The sequence below is a fragment of the Natrix helvetica genome (genome assembly GCF_964273705.1).
Source record: "Natrix helvetica genome assembly, chromosome: 13".
Taxonomy (NCBI): domain Eukaryota; kingdom Metazoa; phylum Chordata; class Lepidosauria; order Squamata; family Natricidae; genus Natrix; species Natrix helvetica.
The window spans coordinates 2,705,487-2,722,315 of NC_138557.1; the positions used below are offsets into that span (position 1 = coordinate 2,705,487).

General features: G+C 49.7%; 1 protein-coding gene across 1 annotated transcript; it reads left to right on the plus strand.

Annotated features, from left to right (window-relative positions):
• Window positions 1-5,410: 5,410 nt before the first annotated feature.
• On the plus strand, window positions 5,411-13,940 carry AMZ1 (archaelysin family metallopeptidase 1). Its single transcript, XM_081965836.1, has 7 exons — window positions 5,411-5,482; window positions 8,405-8,723; window positions 8,849-9,016; window positions 10,034-10,162; window positions 10,880-11,046; window positions 11,335-11,511; window positions 12,859-13,940. The coding sequence occupies exons 2-7, from the start codon at window positions 8,420-8,422 to the stop codon at window positions 13,435-13,437; spliced, it is 1,524 nt and encodes a 507-aa protein (XP_081821962.1). The 5' UTR covers window positions 5,411-5,482; window positions 8,405-8,419; the 3' UTR covers window positions 13,438-13,940.
• The last annotated feature ends 2,889 nt before the right edge of the window (window positions 13,941-16,829 follow it).

The following is a 16,829-nucleotide window of genomic DNA, read 5'->3' on the forward strand; positions in this document are numbered from 1 at the left end:
TTTTTCCTCACAACAATGATCTTTAACCACTAGACCTGTCTGTCTGTCTGTGTTGTGGTCTGCAGATTCAGACAGGAGGTTGGGGAGGAACCTGGGCCAGTCCTGGAGTCTGGGGAAGGCTCTGAGGAGGGCTCTGTGTGGGAGGCAGAGAGGGGGCCAGGGCCCTATTCCAGTTATCAGCTGCCTTCAGAGTCAGACATCAGTGGGGCAGGAGAACAGCTGGAGCCTGTTCCCAGTGTGCGTATGCGCAGAGTTGCCAGACGAAGGGGACAGCTAAAGAACAAGGGTCGATTTGGGAGTAAGGCCACAGATGGATGATGAATGGCCCCTCCCAGAGGGAATAAAAGAGGAGCAAAAAGGGGAGTGGAGTTTGCAGGAGACAATTAGTTCGCTTAATTGGTTCGTGACTCTCCGAGACTCCTGGCCAAGTTTTGATATTATTATTCTATTACAGTCTCACAACCTCCTTCACCTACGTATTTAATTATTTAACTGTTTATGTATGTATTTTACAACGTATTTTAGTGACTGTACACCGCCCCGAGTCCTCTCCGGGAGAGGGGGCGGTCTATAAGTGTGAATAATAAATAAATAAATAAATCAGCCTGTCAGGTCTCCAAGCCAGATAAGGTCTGTGACTATAAATCCTCCCTTGAAAGACTTTGCTGGAGGTGAATGAGCAGAATTCACAGTCAATAAAAGCAGCTTTTGTTGGGACAAGGAGTTTGCTTCAGGCTCTTGGGAAGCCTCGGTCAGAACACAGGGCAATGAGGGAAAGTGCTTGGCTGCCTTCAGATGAAGCAAGTCGGGCCGAGATTGGTAGGTTTTTGTCAGCACAGTCGGAATCGAAGGCATTTCCGACATCAAACACGTAGCACTTCTACATGCCTCTCTTGATGTATTGTTTGGAAACCTGAACAAATGTGCTCTTTGCAGCTTTTGCCTTGAGTTAGTGGGGAGCGGAGCGCTCTTGAGTCAAGTCCGAGATTCGTGTGGGCGAACACTCGAGACAGAACTTAATAGAAAAGAGAAGAAAAATAACCCCTTAATGCCAAAGCCAGCTGAAGCTACGAATCCAAAGAATTACATATGCTTTTGGAAGCATTGACCGGAGAGTAAAAAAAAAGCTGATTTATTAGGGTTTTGTAATGACTCTTTAATCAAGGTTTTTTTTAATGATTCTAATCAAGCACAAAGGTGGCTCAGGCTGAGACGCTGAGCTTGTCCATTAGAAAGGTCGGCGGTTCGAATCCCTAGTGCCTGTTAACGGAGTGAGCTCCCATGACTTGCTCCAGCTTCTGCCAACCTAGCAGTTTGAAAGTGCGTAAAAAATGCAAGTAGAAAAACAGGAACCACCTTTGCTGGGAAGGGAACAGCGTTCCGTGCGCCTTCGGTGTTGAGTCATGCCGGCCACATGGCCACGGAGACATCTTCGGGCAACGCTGGCTCTTCAGCTTCGAAACGGAGGTGAGCACCGCCCCCTAGAGTCAGGAATGACTAGCACATACAGTATGTGCGAGGGGAACCTTTACCTTTAATCAAGCATATCTAAGTAGCTTGCAAAAGTTCTATTTGGTTGTGTCTACAATCACACGTGTATAGATCAAAAATAAATTCAGTTATAAAACTAATAAGGGTTTTGCACAAATGTGGATACTGATCCCATCTGGGGGGGATTTATTGATTCCAGGGGAAGGGAATCCCAGTGCACTCTAGCAACCCACCTCTGGACTGAGGCCCACCAGATGTGTTAGGCGTATCTCACCCACAATCTTCAGCCAGGACCAGAGTTACAAACCAAAGGATGCCAACCCGAGGAATTCTACCCTGAAATGATTCCAGGACATGTCTAATGAAAGGAAAAGGACCCCCACAAAAATAATAATAATTGTAGACCGAACTATTTGCATTAATTTCGACAGCCTCCTGCGTTTTCCCCCAAACAGAATAACAGAGTTGGAAGGGACCTTGGAGGTCGTCTAGTCCAGTCCCCTGCTCAGGCAGTAAACTGGCTGTCCAATCTCTTCTTAAAAACCTCCAATATTAAGGGCACCCACAACATCTAGAGGCAAGTTGTTCCACAGGTTAATTGTCCTCACTGTTAGGAAGTTTCTCCTTATTTTTCCAGGTTGATCCTCTCCTTTGATTAGTTTCCATCCGTCACTTCTTGTCCTGCCTTCTGGTGCTTTAGAAAAGAGGTGGGCTCTCTCATTTTGGGGGCAGCCCCTCAAACACTGGAAAGCTGCTCTCATGTCACCCATTAAGACAGCTGCAAAAATAAGCATCAGTTTTTAGCAATCCAAAATGCTTCGCTTTAGCATACTAGGGTTTTCGCCTGCTGTGAACGAAAGCAGCTTTCTGCAATCTTGATTCTTGCTCCCCAAAACAGAAGGAGCCATTTCTTTGCAAGGAGGTGGGGGGGGGGCAGGAGAACTACAGAAGACCTGCAACCCTAATTATCTTAAGTACAGAGCATGCTTGGCTTGGCCTCTGCTCCCAGCACCCGCTGCGAGGGCTTCAGAATTTAATGAGAATTGCTACACGTAAGAGAAAAATGCACCAGACAGGGTGACCGATTTCTCCCCTCGGTCTCTGCAGAGAAGGAAAATAGTCGACATCTGCAAGAGAAAAGGGTTGAAGGCAATGACAGCCTGCTGTTGACATCATTTAGCGCCCGGCGAGGCAAGCAAATAAAAATATTAAGCATTGCACGCTGCAGTGATTCACCCCCGCTTTGCAAAACAGGCACAAATGATTCCTTAGATGGGAAGATTTGGGCAGGCAGCTAGCTGCCGGAGGATGAGGAGGATCTGGATAGATGAAATTTCTCTCTCCTCTCCTACAGGTGTATCTTCCCCCAACTGGGAGAAGGAGGCATGCAAAAGCGAATTGGAATATTCCACCAGCTTTAAACCAAGCAGCGATGAAGCTGTGATTATCGGAAATTAAACCGAAGAAGCGTTCCTCTGTTCCTTTTGCAGCTAGGCTAAGAGGAGAGAAAGCTCAACGCGCACATACATCCTCTCAGCCTTTTGCAGTGCGAAACGCCTGCTTCTGAAGGGTATTGTGTCTTTTGTGAATGCAAAGACATCTCCAGACCATTCATTCGCCTTTGGCTTTCCCATACGATGCAGCATCTCTCAGAGGCCAAAGCTGACATCCTCGGCCTCCAAGACAGAACGAAATGTGATGCCAAATTGAATTTGAAGTCCACCCATATTAGTTGGTTGGGGAATTCTGGGAACTGAAGTCCACGAATCAAAAATGGATGGGGAATGCTGGGAATTGAAGTCCACCCATTTTAGCTGGCTGGGGAATTCTGGGAATTGAAGTCCACCCATTTTAGTTGGCTGGGGAATTCTGGGAACTGAAGTCCACGAATCATAAATGGATGGGGAGTTCTGGGAAATGAAGTTCACCCATTTTAGTTGGCTGGGGAATTCTGGGAATTGAAGTGCTCAGTCTTAAAGTTGACAATGTTGAGAAACAATGGTCTAGGTCAGGGGTCTGCAACCCTAAACATTCAAAGAACCATTTGGACCCGTTTCCCACAGAAAAGAAAACGCCGGGAGTTACAAAACCCTTCCCGTGCCTGACTATTTCCTGAGAGGCCACAGAATTAGCCTATGTAGTGGAATTAAATATTCCGTTTTCTTTTGAAACTTTTCTTTCCTTGGATTTATCCAGGGTTGGCCACCCAGGGGTTGAAAAGCTCAATAAATCGCATGCCCACAAGTGTTGCACATTGGGGGTTGTGTTGTGTATTTTGAGTGACAAGGAGCCGCAGCAGAGGGATGGAGGAGCCACATGCTTCTCCAGGGCCATGGGTTGGTCTAGCCTCAGAGGCGGACCTGTTCTTGTGGATTATTCCACAGGAAAAGGGGGAGACGCCGCGGTGGATTGGACCTGGGAATGGAGAAGCCCGATATCCACTTGGAAGAAGGAGAAGATGGAGACAGAGAGAGAAATAGACACCGGAAAAACTAGAGGCCAGTTTAAAGTCAGGAATCAGAGGGGCATCTCGGCCTTTTTACTCTCAGCTCCTGAAGCCCAACCAGTTTCGAGGATGCCCCCTTCCTTAAATCAAAACAAGGAAGGCCCCATCCGAACAGAACTCCGGGCCCTCCAACTTCCAAGGGGCAGCCTTTAAAAGAGAGGGAGAGGGGGATGTCATTCAATCATATCCTTTGAGGGGGCCTTGGGTGTTCAACACACACAGTCCTTTCTTTTGGAGACAGAGGGAAGGATTAAGAGGGAAGGGGGAGAGCAATGAAAGGAGAGAAGCACTCCCCCCTCCTCATTCCCTCCCCTCTAAAGCCAGGAGGGAGGGGGCTTGCCAAGGGTTAAGGCTGAGGAAGACCCCATTCCCAAGAAATCTGGAAGGCGTTCCTAGCCCAGCCTCTGGATAGTTGGGTGTCTTTGGGAGGATGGGGAAGAAAGCAATGAATTATAACACACACACACAGAGACACACAGACACAGACACACACACACACACAGAGACACATCTTCCAGGGGCAGATGGGGGGAGCAACGAGTGAACCCGAATCTTTTTTAGGAATGGGGATTGGGAAGGGGTTAGGAATGCTTTCACCAACAAGGCCCCCCCTTCTCTTTTCTGTCCTCCCCTCCCTCGAAAAAGGGCCAGGCAAGATGGATCCTATAAGTTGCTTCTCTGGTGTTAGGAAAAGAGAAAGTCCTTTTAAAGAAAGGTGTAAAATGGGCTCAGGGACGCGGTGGGTCAGTGGCTAAGACGCTGCGCTTGTGGATCAGAAAGGTCAGCGGTTCGAACCCCTAGCGCCACCAGCTCCCGTGACTTGTCCCAGCTTCTGCCAAGCTACCAGTTCGAAATGCAAGTAGAAAAATAGGGACCACCTTTGGTGGGAAGGGAACAGCGTTCCATGGTTGAGTCATGCCGGCCACATGACCACAGAGACGTCTTCGGGCAGCGCTGGCTCTTCGGCTTTGAAACGGAGATAAGCACCCTGCCCCCTAGAGTCGGGAACGACTAGCACATCTGCGCGAGGGGAATCTTCCAAAGTCTCAACATCTTTGTTTTAAGGTGGTGACCAAAACGGGATGCAGGATTCTGCCTTCAGCCTGGCTGGACTGTCGGGGCAAGTAGAAAGGACGGCGGGGAAGCACCGGGGACCCCCCAGCCTTATGGAAAAGGTGTTTACCACCACCACCACCCCGCCCTTGCCCCAGCAACCCCTCCACCCCGGCGGCGGTGGGGAGTCCCCGCGCCTTGTTTTCCTCCAGTGGGAACTTCGCCCCGGCTTCCCTCGACCGACTCTTCCCCCTATCCCCAAATCAAAAAAGCAGGTCGCCTCCCTCCTCCGCAACGTCACGGGCTCGGAAGCATCCTTCCCTCCGGTGCTGCGCCCCCCCCCCGCCCAACCAACCAGCCAGCCAGCCTGCCCGCCGAGCTCTGCAGAAAGACGAGCCAGCGGCGTCACGGAGCCCAGCCGCGGTCCGAGCGGTAAGTCCCTTGTCTGGTCAGCCGGCCGAAAACACCCCCCTCCCCCTCGGGCCGGTCCCCGTCAGCCTGCCCCGTTGCGAGAAGGAGGGAAGGAGGTTGAGCCAACCGTGGTCGCTTGCCAAGGTGGAAGAAGGAAGGAAGGAAGGAAGGAAGGAAGGAAGGAAGGAAGGAAGGAAGGAAGGAAGGAAGGAAGGAAGGAAGGAGAAGGGAGGAGGGAAGGGGAAGGAAGGGAAGGGAGGGGTGGTTAGAGAGGAAGGCAAGAGAAAGAGGGAAGGAAGAAGGAAGGAGGGAAGGAATAAAGAGGAAGGGAAGAGAGGGAGGGAGGGATGATTAGAGGGGAAGGGAGGAGGGAGAAGTAGGGAAGAAGGAAGGATTAGAGGGAAAGGAAGAGAAAAGGGGGAGGAAGATGGTAGGGGAGAAAGGGACTGAGGGGGTCCTGGTGAGATCCGGAGGGACCGGGGCTTTCAGAGGGGCTTTTGCCGATCGACACCCACCCCCTACCCCCAAGAGAAGATGCAGGTGGAGCATCGGCGGAGAGGCTCTCCCCTTCCTTACGCCCTAAGGATGGCGAGACCTTGCCACCCCCACCCCCCGTTGCCTGGCCCAGCGCCTGGGGAGGTCCCCCATCCTCGGATAGGGGAACGCACCGGCGGCAGGGCGTGTGATTCGCGCGGCGGGAGACTCGCGTCTTTCGGCGGTCGTCGGGGCGCAAAGGAGCCGTCGGGGCTAGGGGAGACATTCTTATCTTGCGCGGTCGGTCAGTCCCGCGAGGAGGGAGGCTGCAGGGCTGGGGTGTGGGCAAAAGAGGGGCTTTAAGGAAGGGAAGGAAATACTGGAGCTGCTCAAATAGGGCGCAGGGTACCCACATTTCCCACGGGAAAGAGCAGCCCCTTATCCCACCATCCTGCCTTGAAAGTATCCGGAATTCACCCAAAATGCGCACAACAATCGAGTCAATATGGATAGAAGAGGTAGCTCTGGGCTCATCCGTGGGGTCCTTGATGCTCTCTGAGTTTGGTTCTTTCCCTACAGATGTTTCATGACCCAACTAGGGAACCTCATCAGTGCTAGAAGGGAGGTGGGGTTTGTGGAGAAGAGGAAGATGACTGTGGGGTCCTTGGTGCTCTCTGGGCTTGGTTGTTTTCTTGCAGGCGTTTCATGACCCAACTAGGTAATACCATCAGTACTACAAGGAGCCGTGGTGGTGCAGTGGTTAGAATACAGTACTGCAGGCAAACTCTGCCCATGGCTGGGACTTTGTTCCTGACGGGGATCAAGGTTGACTCAGCTGTCCATCCTTCCAAGGTCAATTAAAAGAGGACCCACATTTTTGGGGGGCAATATGCTGACATTGTAAGCCACCCAGAGTGTGCTGTAAAGCACTATATAAGTGCTGTTGCTATAGAAGGGATAATAAGTAGAAAACCTTCCTTGTAGCACTGATCATGTTACCTAGTTTGGTAATGAAACATCTGCAAGAAAACAGCCAAGCTCAGATAGCACTAAGGACCCCACAGTCCTTCTCCTCCTCCTCCTCCTCCTCCTCCTCCTCCTCCTCCTCCTCCTCCTCCTCCTCCTCCTCCTCCTCCTCCTCCTCCTCCTCCCCCCCTTCTCCACAAACCCAACTTTTTTTCTACCACTGATGATGTTACCTAGTTGGATAATGAAATCTCTGCAAGGAAACCACCTAGCAAGTTTTTAGCATCTGGTTCCCTAGACTGAGAGCCGTTTACTTTCTAAAACGATTTGTCCCTGCAGAGGTTTTAAGATATACTCCCAACTCCAAAGTGGAGTTAAATTTAATCTCCGCCTTTCTTAACTTTGCATGCATTCCCTCCCAAACTTGTGGGTCTGATGAACGTTACAAAGATCTCATCACATCTGGGGCCAAACTCTTATCTCTGCCCAGGAAGTCCTTGGGGGACCCTGTGTGGTCTGTTTCCTCTCTTCTTACACCTACCCTCCCCCCCCCCCCCCCGGCAATCTGCACAGCCCGGCCAGGAGAAATGCAGACTGAAATAAACATATTGGGGTAAAATTGAATCTGAAAATCATTTCCCACCTGTCTTTTTGGGGAAGCAGGGAATAAGAGGAACTAGGATGCAAAACCTCCTCGGTCTGGACGAAACCGAAACATTAAAACAGAAGTCATTTGTTCCTGTTCTTTCCAGACAAAACCGACTTCCTCTTTGCTCCTGTTTTGCAAAAGATTCCAGAAACATTTCAAGAGCCTCCAAGGCTTCAAGGGAAGCTTACTCTGTGTGAATGCTGGAATGCCAGGATTTTATTCACTCTCTTATTGTCGATCAGAAAGGTCGGCAGTCCGGCAGTTCGAATCCCTAGCCCCGTGTAACGGAGTGAGCTCCTGTCACTTGTCCCAGCTTCTGCCAACCTAGCAGTTCGAAAGCATGTTAAAAATGCAAGGAGAAAAATAGGAACCACCTTTGGTGGGAAGGGAGTTGAAGTCCACAAGTCTTAAAGTTGCCAAGATTGGACACCCATGCCCTATATCAGGGGTTGGCAACCTTAAACACTCAAAGAACCACAAAGATCCTAACCAAAAGCCCCCTGTTCAATTCTGGAGTTGACCGGAAGTCCGGTTCCCCCACAATAGAGTCTCCTCCTAGCGTGGTGTCCTTATTCCTCTGCTAACCGGAAGTCTGGTCCCTCCACCATAGAGTCTCCTACTAGTGTGGCATCCTTTTTCCTCTACCTGTCCTAACCGAAAGCCCTATCAATTGTGGAGCCAACCGGCAACAGGGAGCCACAGCAGAGGGATGAAAGAGCCACATGCGGCTCCAGAGCCTCGGGTTGCCGACCCCTGCCCTATATCATTCCATACAAAGACAGTCGAGTCTCTTCTTTGCCCAGTGTGGGTAACCTGCTTAATCCCCGTCTCTTCTCTTTGCTCCTCCCAACCAGAGTCGGCCGTCAGCGATGTTGCAGTGCAGACATGCTCAGGAATTCAGCTTTGGGCCCCGGGCATTGAAGGATGCTCTGATTTCCACCGACCCAGCCCTGCAGGAGCTCTACGCCAAAGCTTTCTCGAGCACCGAAAAACTCTTCCTATCCGAAGCCTACAACCCACGGCGGACCCTGTTCTGCACTTTGTTCATCAGGACGGCTTTTGATTGGCTGCTCAGCCACCCTGATGCCCCGGAGGATTTTGAGACCTTCTACTACACGCTGCTAAAGAAAAAGCAACGGTTTTGCCGCAAGCACATCTACCTGCAGCCCATAGGTAAGTCGGCTGATGGATCTGGAGGGTGGTGGGAGGAAGGGTTTCTCACTGTGGTGTCCTCTCGGTCTTGTGGTTAATATTCGGGGGGGGGCTTGACCCCTGTCCTTTGATGCTTCTGTCCCCAGACCTAAGCGAAGGGCCCGTGGGGATCTCTCTCCTGGATTCCCTCCGCAGCTGCGTGGAGTCTTTCTTTCTGGGCCTCCGGGTCAAGTGCCTGCCTTCCGTCTCCATCTCTTCCATCCACTGCTGTCACCGTCACAACCAGGAATCGGACAGGATGCAGCTTCACACAGGTGAGGCAGAGGGCTGGACAACCTGGGAGGATGATCATGGTGGGGTCCTTTGGAACTTTAATACCAGGTGCTTGGTGCTCTCTGGGCTTGGTGGTTTTCTTGCAGATGTTTCATGACCTGACTAGATAATGTTATCAGTGATAGAAAGGAGAGGGGTTGGCAGGGAGGAGGAAGACGAGAAGGAGAAGAACTGTTGGTGCTCTCAAAGTTTGGGGTTGGTTTTTTTTGCAAACGTTTCATTACCCAACTAGGGAACACCATCAGTTCTAGAAGGGAGTAGGATTTGGGAGGAGGAGGAGGAGGAGGGGGAGGAGGAGGAGGAAGAGGAGGAGGAGGAAGAGGAGAAGGAAAGAACAGTGAGGCCCTTGGTGCTCTCAAAGCTTGGTTATTTTTTGCAGACGTTTCATTACCCAACTAGGGAACACCATCAGTGCTAGAAGGGAGTGGGGTTTGGGAGGAGGAGGAGAACTGTGGGACCCTTGGTGCTCACAGAACTTGATTATTATTTTTTTGCAGACTTTTCATTACCCAACTAGGGAACATCATAACCACTTAGAGAGGGCTGCAAAGTACTGTAAAGCGGTATATAAGTCTAAGTGCTATTGCTGTCATCAGTGCAAGAAGGGAGTGGGCTTTGTAGAGCGGAGGAGGAGGACAGTGGGGCCCTTGGTGCTCTCTGAGCTTGGCTGTTTCTTGCAGACATTTCATGACCTGTCTAGGACATATTATCAGTGCTAGAAGGGAGAGGGGTTTGCAGAGAAGAGGAGGACTGTGGGATCCTTGGTGGCCTGGCTGCTTTCATTACAGCCCAACTGCGCTGCAAACTTCCATTTGCGAGTACGTCTTTCCGTTCATTGATGTATGAAACAGCCTTTTGTCTGACTCATCTCAAAACTTCCTTTATGTTGGGAAAAAACAAAAAAGCGAGCCTGGGCCAGTACATCCGATCCAAGCCTCAAAAGGTTTCAGGCGTAATTCCATCCTGCCTTTATTTCTTATTTTATTTTGCTCCTCTAGATGGCATCTTGACGTTTCTGAAGAACAACAAGCCGATGGACGCTCTCTGCGTCCTGGGCCTCACCCTCGCTGACCTCTATCCGTGCGAGACGTGGAGTTTCACCTTTGGCAAGTTCTTGCCAGGCCAAGGTTTGCTTGATATCTTGCCTTCTTCTGGGTTGGGAGATGGGTTTTGGGAGATCAACCCCCCCAGAGGTTGAAGCAAGGGGTGTGCGGTTGGGTGTACTGTTAACTAGGGCATACAAAACCTTTGCCAGACCAATTCTCGAATACAGCTTGGACTAGGGGTGACATGATAGCAGTCTTCCAATATCTCAGGGGCTGCCACAAAGAAGAGGGAGTCAAGCTATTGTCCAAGGCACCTGAGGGCAGGACAAGAAGCAATGCGTGGAAACTAATCAAGGAGAGAAGCAACTTAGAACTGAGGAGGAATTTCTTGACAGTGAGAACAATTAATCAGTGGACAGAAGTTGCCTCCGGAAGTTGTGAATGCCCCAACACTGGAAGTCTTTAAGATGCTGGATAGCCATTTGTCTGAAACGGTATAGGGTTTCCTGCCTAGGCTGAGGGTTGGACTAGAAGACCTCCAAGGTCCCTTCCAACTCTACTATTGTATTGTATTGTGTTATACTTTCATGCCATTGTGGGTGGAATTGCCTTGCGGCTCATCATGTAAACTGTACCGTTGTGCTAGAAATGGATTTTAAACGGCCCAAGGACCAACTGTTGAAACCGATGGTTCAGCCCGGCGCAGGAAGTCTGTCCTTGATGGTGTGTATCTGGGATGAGACACCTGCGGAAATTGCAACTCACCTTTCTCACCCCGGGTTTCCTCTCTCTCCGTAGAAGTGGGCGTCTGCAGCTTCGCCAGATTTTCCAGCGATTTCCCCCAGGGGGCTGGCCCGGCTTTTAGTCCATCGCCACGCCGACAGGAAGCGCGTGATGAAGAAGTGGATATAGCCAGGAAGCAGACCTTGTTGTTCAACATGTTGGAAATGCTTCAGTGCTGCAAGGTGAGGAGCACATGGGCTAGGGCGGGTTTAAAAATGGACATTCAGTGGCGAAAGTCCATTTTTTTTCTGTTCCATTGTTTGGAATGTGAGGGGTGTGTGCTTTTATTTTTTTATGCATAATGTACACTGAAGACGACATTTGATTTCGTTGCACAAGGTGCAAGGACAATAAAGGCAACGAAACTAAAAGTAATCCGAAGGCGGGAGGAAAAGTAAAAGGATTGAACCCCAGGCAGGAAAAAGGACGGTCCGTTTGACTTGATGGGTTCTTCCTTTTTCCCACGGAAGGTCACCTGTCATGAGATCTGTCACCTGATCGGCTTGGGGAACTGCCGTTGGCTTCAGTGCATCATGCAAGGGGCTCTCAGCTTGGACGAGATCCTTCTGCGGCCACTGGAGCCGTGCCCGATATGTCTCCGGAAGCTGCAGTACGTTGTCGGCTTCAAGCTCATCGAGCGCTACAGGGTGAGTGAGGGTAAGAGGTGGCAGGGCCCGTCTTCTCTGGGCCAAGTCCAGCTCCTGGTTGAGGAGCTCCAGAAGCCCAGCAGAAGAACTGAGATGCCTTCCCAGAGGGGGTCAGAGAGTCATAACTCATAACTGGTGGCCTTTGGTCAGTAGACAGTTCAGCTGCACAGTCCTCTCTAAGCAGTTGAAAGAGTCAGTCTCTTTCCCCCAACAATCTGGGTCTTCATTTTACCGACCTCGGAAGGATGGAAGGCTGAGTCAATCTTGAGCTGGTCAGAATCGAACTGCTGGCTACGGGCAGAGTCAGCCTGCAATATTCTAATCATTGCGCCCCCATGGGAGGGAGGGAATTTTGGCACTTAGTGCCGAAAGGGTTTGCCATCCCAGGTTTAGAGGATTAGAGTCTTATTCGCCACTCAGTTCAGAGTTTGCGTTGTGGATGCACCGTTTGAAGTATCGAGCCGTCATGCTTTCACTGGGGGCGCAGATCCGAAATCTCTGCCTTAAATTAGAGGCCTGGATTCAATGGGATTAAACTGGATTAAATTAGCAGCCGAAGAAACTCTTGTCACTGGGTTGCTTCAACTTGGAAATTCCTGCCTTGCACGACCAACGCCTGGGACTTCCTATTCAACTGTCTCAATTCTTTTCGTTGGTGGGAACTTATCCTGCCCGCAGACAGTTTCAGAATCACGTTGACAGCTGCTAAGAAACCAGAAAGTTTTTTTCCTCCAAAGATTGCTAGCCTTTTTTTTTCTTTTTACAAAATTTGGTGCATGTTGATAGACGATGCAGAGAAAGGATTGCTTGCACAATGCTGGGTAATCACAACAGAAAAATCCATCGTGCATGTTTTTTGGGGTGGGGGGGGAGAGAGGGGAATTTGGGGTACAGAAACTCTACCCCCAGATGCAGACGGTTTCAGAATCACGTCGACAGCTGTTAAGAAACCAGAAAGTTTTTCCCAAAAGGTTGCTTGATTTTTATTTTTATTTTTTACCAAATAGGGTACATACCCTGTTTCCCTGAAAATAAGACTTCCCCGGATAATAAGCCTAATTGGGCTTTTAAGTGCATGCACTAAAAGAAGCCCTTGCCCAGAAAATAAGCCCTCCATGAAAATATTGCAATACAACAGCAGCCACCTCAAAAATAATAAGAACTCCCTCAAAATAAGGCCAAGCACTTATTTTGGAGGGGGGGGGGTGTCAAAAGAAAATAAGACCCTGTCTTGTTTTTGGAGAAACACGGCAGTTGTAGATGGAGAGAAGCATTTGCTTGCACAATGCGGGATAACGAAAACAGAAAAATTCATCTTGTGTGTTTGTCTTTTTTGGGGGGGTACAGAAACTCTACGCCTGGATGCAGACAATTTCATCGACCTGGCTCAGCCAAGACTCAGCAGATCTCTCCGTGTCGGAGGACCTTTGGCCGCCCAGCGCAGACTCGGGGATGGGTGGCGAGAACGATTCGGAGGCCATCACCTCCCTCTCCGAGCCCTTGACCCCGGACACCTGCAGCCAAGCCGCGTCCACCTTGCAGGATCTGGACCTGGATGAGCAGCCGATGTCCTTGCCCGGCGTCCCAGACCGAGAACAGCTGGGCGGGGGCAGCGGCGCCCCCAAGCCCTTGGACATGATCAAGGAATACAAACGGTGGCTCGAGATGTGCATCGCGGCTCTTGAAAAGGACGTGACGGAAGATGAAATCCGGCAACTGGACAAGACGGTGGATGCCTTGGCGCGGTGGGAGATGTTCAGGGGGCAGCTGCCCCACCGGCGGAAAGATTTCCATTTCCCCAACGACAGCCCTGGGCTGAGGAAGGTCCTCGGGGACAAATTCTCTTCCTTAAGAAGGAAACTGAACTCCAGGAAACTGGCCAGAGGGGAATCTTCTCCTCACCACTGGAGGTGGGAAGACAGTTAGCTTCTCCAGACATTTTGCAGCCCGTTTTTTTTGTGTTTCAAACCAGGGGTGTCCAAACTTGGGAACTTTTAAGACTTGTGGACTTCAACTCCAGGAATTCCCCAGCCAGGAGTTGAAGTCCACAAGTCTTAAAGTTCCCAAGTTTGGACACCTCTGGTTTAAACAAACGACGGATTCCGTGTGGGTTTGGTAAAGTCTCGTTCTTCGAATTATGCCTCGTCTTTTCAACTGCACCTTCTTATTGTTTCCTTGGATGAAAAAAAAAAAATCCCCAGCGCAATAAAATATGTCTGTTCTTATCTTTCCTCCGGGAGTTGTTGGGAGAGGGGGGGGGGGGAGAGACGGCAGGAGGGAGAAGATCTCTTTCATCTACAAAGGGAGAATGCAGGGATCTTGACGTAGTAGCAGCAGCCGTGAGTCTCCTTGCAATTATCGCGATTTGCAGGTCAAGACAAGAAGAAGCAGTCTTCCAATATCTCAGGGGTTGCCACAAAGAAGAGGGAGTCAAACTATTCTCCAAAGGACCTGAGGGTACAACAAGAAGCAATGGGTGGAAACTAATCAAGGAGAGAAGCAACTTAGAATTGAAGAGAAATTTCCTGACAGTTAGAACAATTAATCAGTGGAACAGAAGTTGCCTCCAGAAGTTGTGAATGCCCCAGCACTGGAAGTTTTTAGGAAGATGGTTTCCTGCCTAGGCGGGGTTGGACTAGAAGACCTCCAAGGTCCTTTCCAACTCTGCTATTTCATTGTATTGTATCCCTATCAAACTACCATGGGGGGGTGGGATGGCTGAAACCCCCGCACAAATGCAAACAGCTCTGTAGGAGACAGCTTTACATGTTTATGTAATCATCCTGCAAGTTATGTAATAACTCGATTTTTGGGGACAGTGGAAATTCGGGGTGGAGAAGCAGCTCCCCGTTGCGTAGCAATCTCAAGAGGGAGTGTAGAGAAACCCCCATCATTCTGCTCTCTTCTGCCATCAGGTCTCCTACCTGTTATCATTTCCCCTGTTCACACGTGTCATCCAGAAAATGCCACACTCAACCTGAACTTCCTTGTGGGGCAGGAGAGAGTGAGTCTGGAAAAAGTGAGATATTATAAGGTTCCCCTCGCACACACGTGCTAGTTGTTCCTGACTCTAGGGGGCGCTGCTCATCTCCGTTTCAAAGCCGAAGAGCCAGCGCTGTCCGAAGACGTCTCCGTGGTCATGTGGCCGGCATGACTCAATGCCAAAGGCGCACAGAACGCTGTTATCTTCCCACAAAGGCGATTCCTATTTTTCTATTGCATTTTTTACGTCCTTTCGAACTGCTAGGTTGGCAGAAGCTGGGACAAGCCACGGGAGCTCACTCCCTTACGCGGCGCTAGGGATTCGAACTGCCGACCTTCCCGATCGACAAGCGTCGCTAAACGTGAAGAGGTTGACCTAACACCGGCACTTAGGAAAGCCAGATTTCTCAACGTTGATTTCTCTACCTGAAGACCTTGCAATTAAAATAGGCAGAAGCACAGCTTCTCCCCTATAGTAGTCAATGAGACGTAGAGATACATAGGGCAGACTACATTGCCTAAAGATCTGAAAAAGAAAACAAGCTTGTTGAAAAAAGGCAAATGCAACACACACACACACACACACAAACACACCCGTTGGATCTTTTGACTCCTCGCTTTCAACCCCATGTTATCTTTCCCGGAAAAAAGAACCCACGGAGGCTGATTTCGCCTCACAGTGACTCCCAGCTGATTAAATATTGTTTTAATTGCTTCGGTGGCAGGTCTTTAAAACAGCGCCCGTCACACGTTCCTCTTTGCTCGTTAAAACAAAATTCTGGCAAGCCGATCTCTGCTTTTGGAAAATACCAGAGGGGCAGGGGCAGGGGGGGGGCACAGAAGAACAAGGCAGCCAGGGGAATAAAGAGTATTTTCGAAATAAAGAGTTTGGATTAGCTTTAAAGAAAATAAAAACATCAGGGAAGAACAGAGAATCTGGATCAAAAAAATAAGCTTGCATCTCCTCCATCAGTTAGCAAAAGGGTTTGCAGAACTTGGGAAAGGGGGGGGTTCCCTTGTTGCTATAGCAACCATTTTTTTCCACACACCCCCATGGGAGGAGAATCTATCTGGCATCTCTTTGCTGTGTTGGGGCTCATGCGCAGGCATCTATCTGCCTGAGGCTTCCCCATAGTTTTAATTTGGCATGGGGTGAAAAAAACGCCCCTCGCGCACGAGAAGCCAAATGGGTGCCTTCTTCTACATACAGTAGGTAGTTCTCTGACATACGACCGTCGAGCTCCAAGTTTCCATTGCAAAGCGAGACAATTGTTATGCAAGCTCTGCTCCATTTTACGACTTGTTTTTTGCTGCCGTTTTTTAAGTAAATTGCTGTGGTGGATAAATAGCAATAGCTGTAGCACTTATATACCACTTCACAGGGCTTTTACAGCCCTCTCTAAGCAGTTTACAGGCCCCAACAATCAGGGTCATTTTACCCACCTCGGAAGGATGGAAGGCAGAGTCAACCTTGAGCCAGTCAGGATCGAACTCCTGGCAGTGGGCAGAATTCTCATCAAGGGCCCTACTGGCTGGGGAATTCTGGGAGTCGAAGTCCACCCACCCTGGCTTTGGAATTCTGGGTATTGGGAGCCCAAGTATGTTAAATGTTGCCCAGGATGAGAAACACCGCAGCAAGCCGGAATAACAAGAGTTGGAAGGGACCTTAGAGGTCTTCTAGTCCAACCCTCGCCTTGGCAATTTTCAGCAGTGTGGCCTTGAGCAGGGAAAATTCCCATCAACGGCCCTGTTGGCGATAGCATTCTGGGATTTGAAGTCCCAAATCCATCTAGGAAGCGCCCTGGTGGGTGGCTGGGGGAAATCCTGCAGGAAACACTCCGTCAAGTAGTATTCTTTTATTATTACAACCCCAATTAAATAAGTGGGGGGGGGGGGAGGGGAGGGAGAAGAAAAGATCCTCCAAATTCCCCCCATCTGTTCAACCCATTAATCGACAGATTTTACACATCTCGCTGCATATAAAACACATTTTCCTTTTGCAAACAGATGGCCCTACGATGCGCTCAGAAAGGAGACCGAATAAAGAGGCTGCCATTTGTTTCCCAATCTCTATTCCTTTTTTATTTTATTTTTAGTATTCGTTGCCTTTGGTGTGCTCGAGGCAAAAGGCAGAATGCAAATCCTGCTCAGCCAATTAGGAATTATTCAAAGTTTTTCTTTCGCAACGCGCCACAAGCACAGAAACAAAAGAGAGACGGGAGAGATGGTGTGATAACAGTATCTGAATCAAAAGCATGGCAGACCGGAGTAGAGGAATGAGCTACCCCTTTCCCTCTTCACAGCATTTAAAGAAAGAGGAAACCACTTCATAAGGA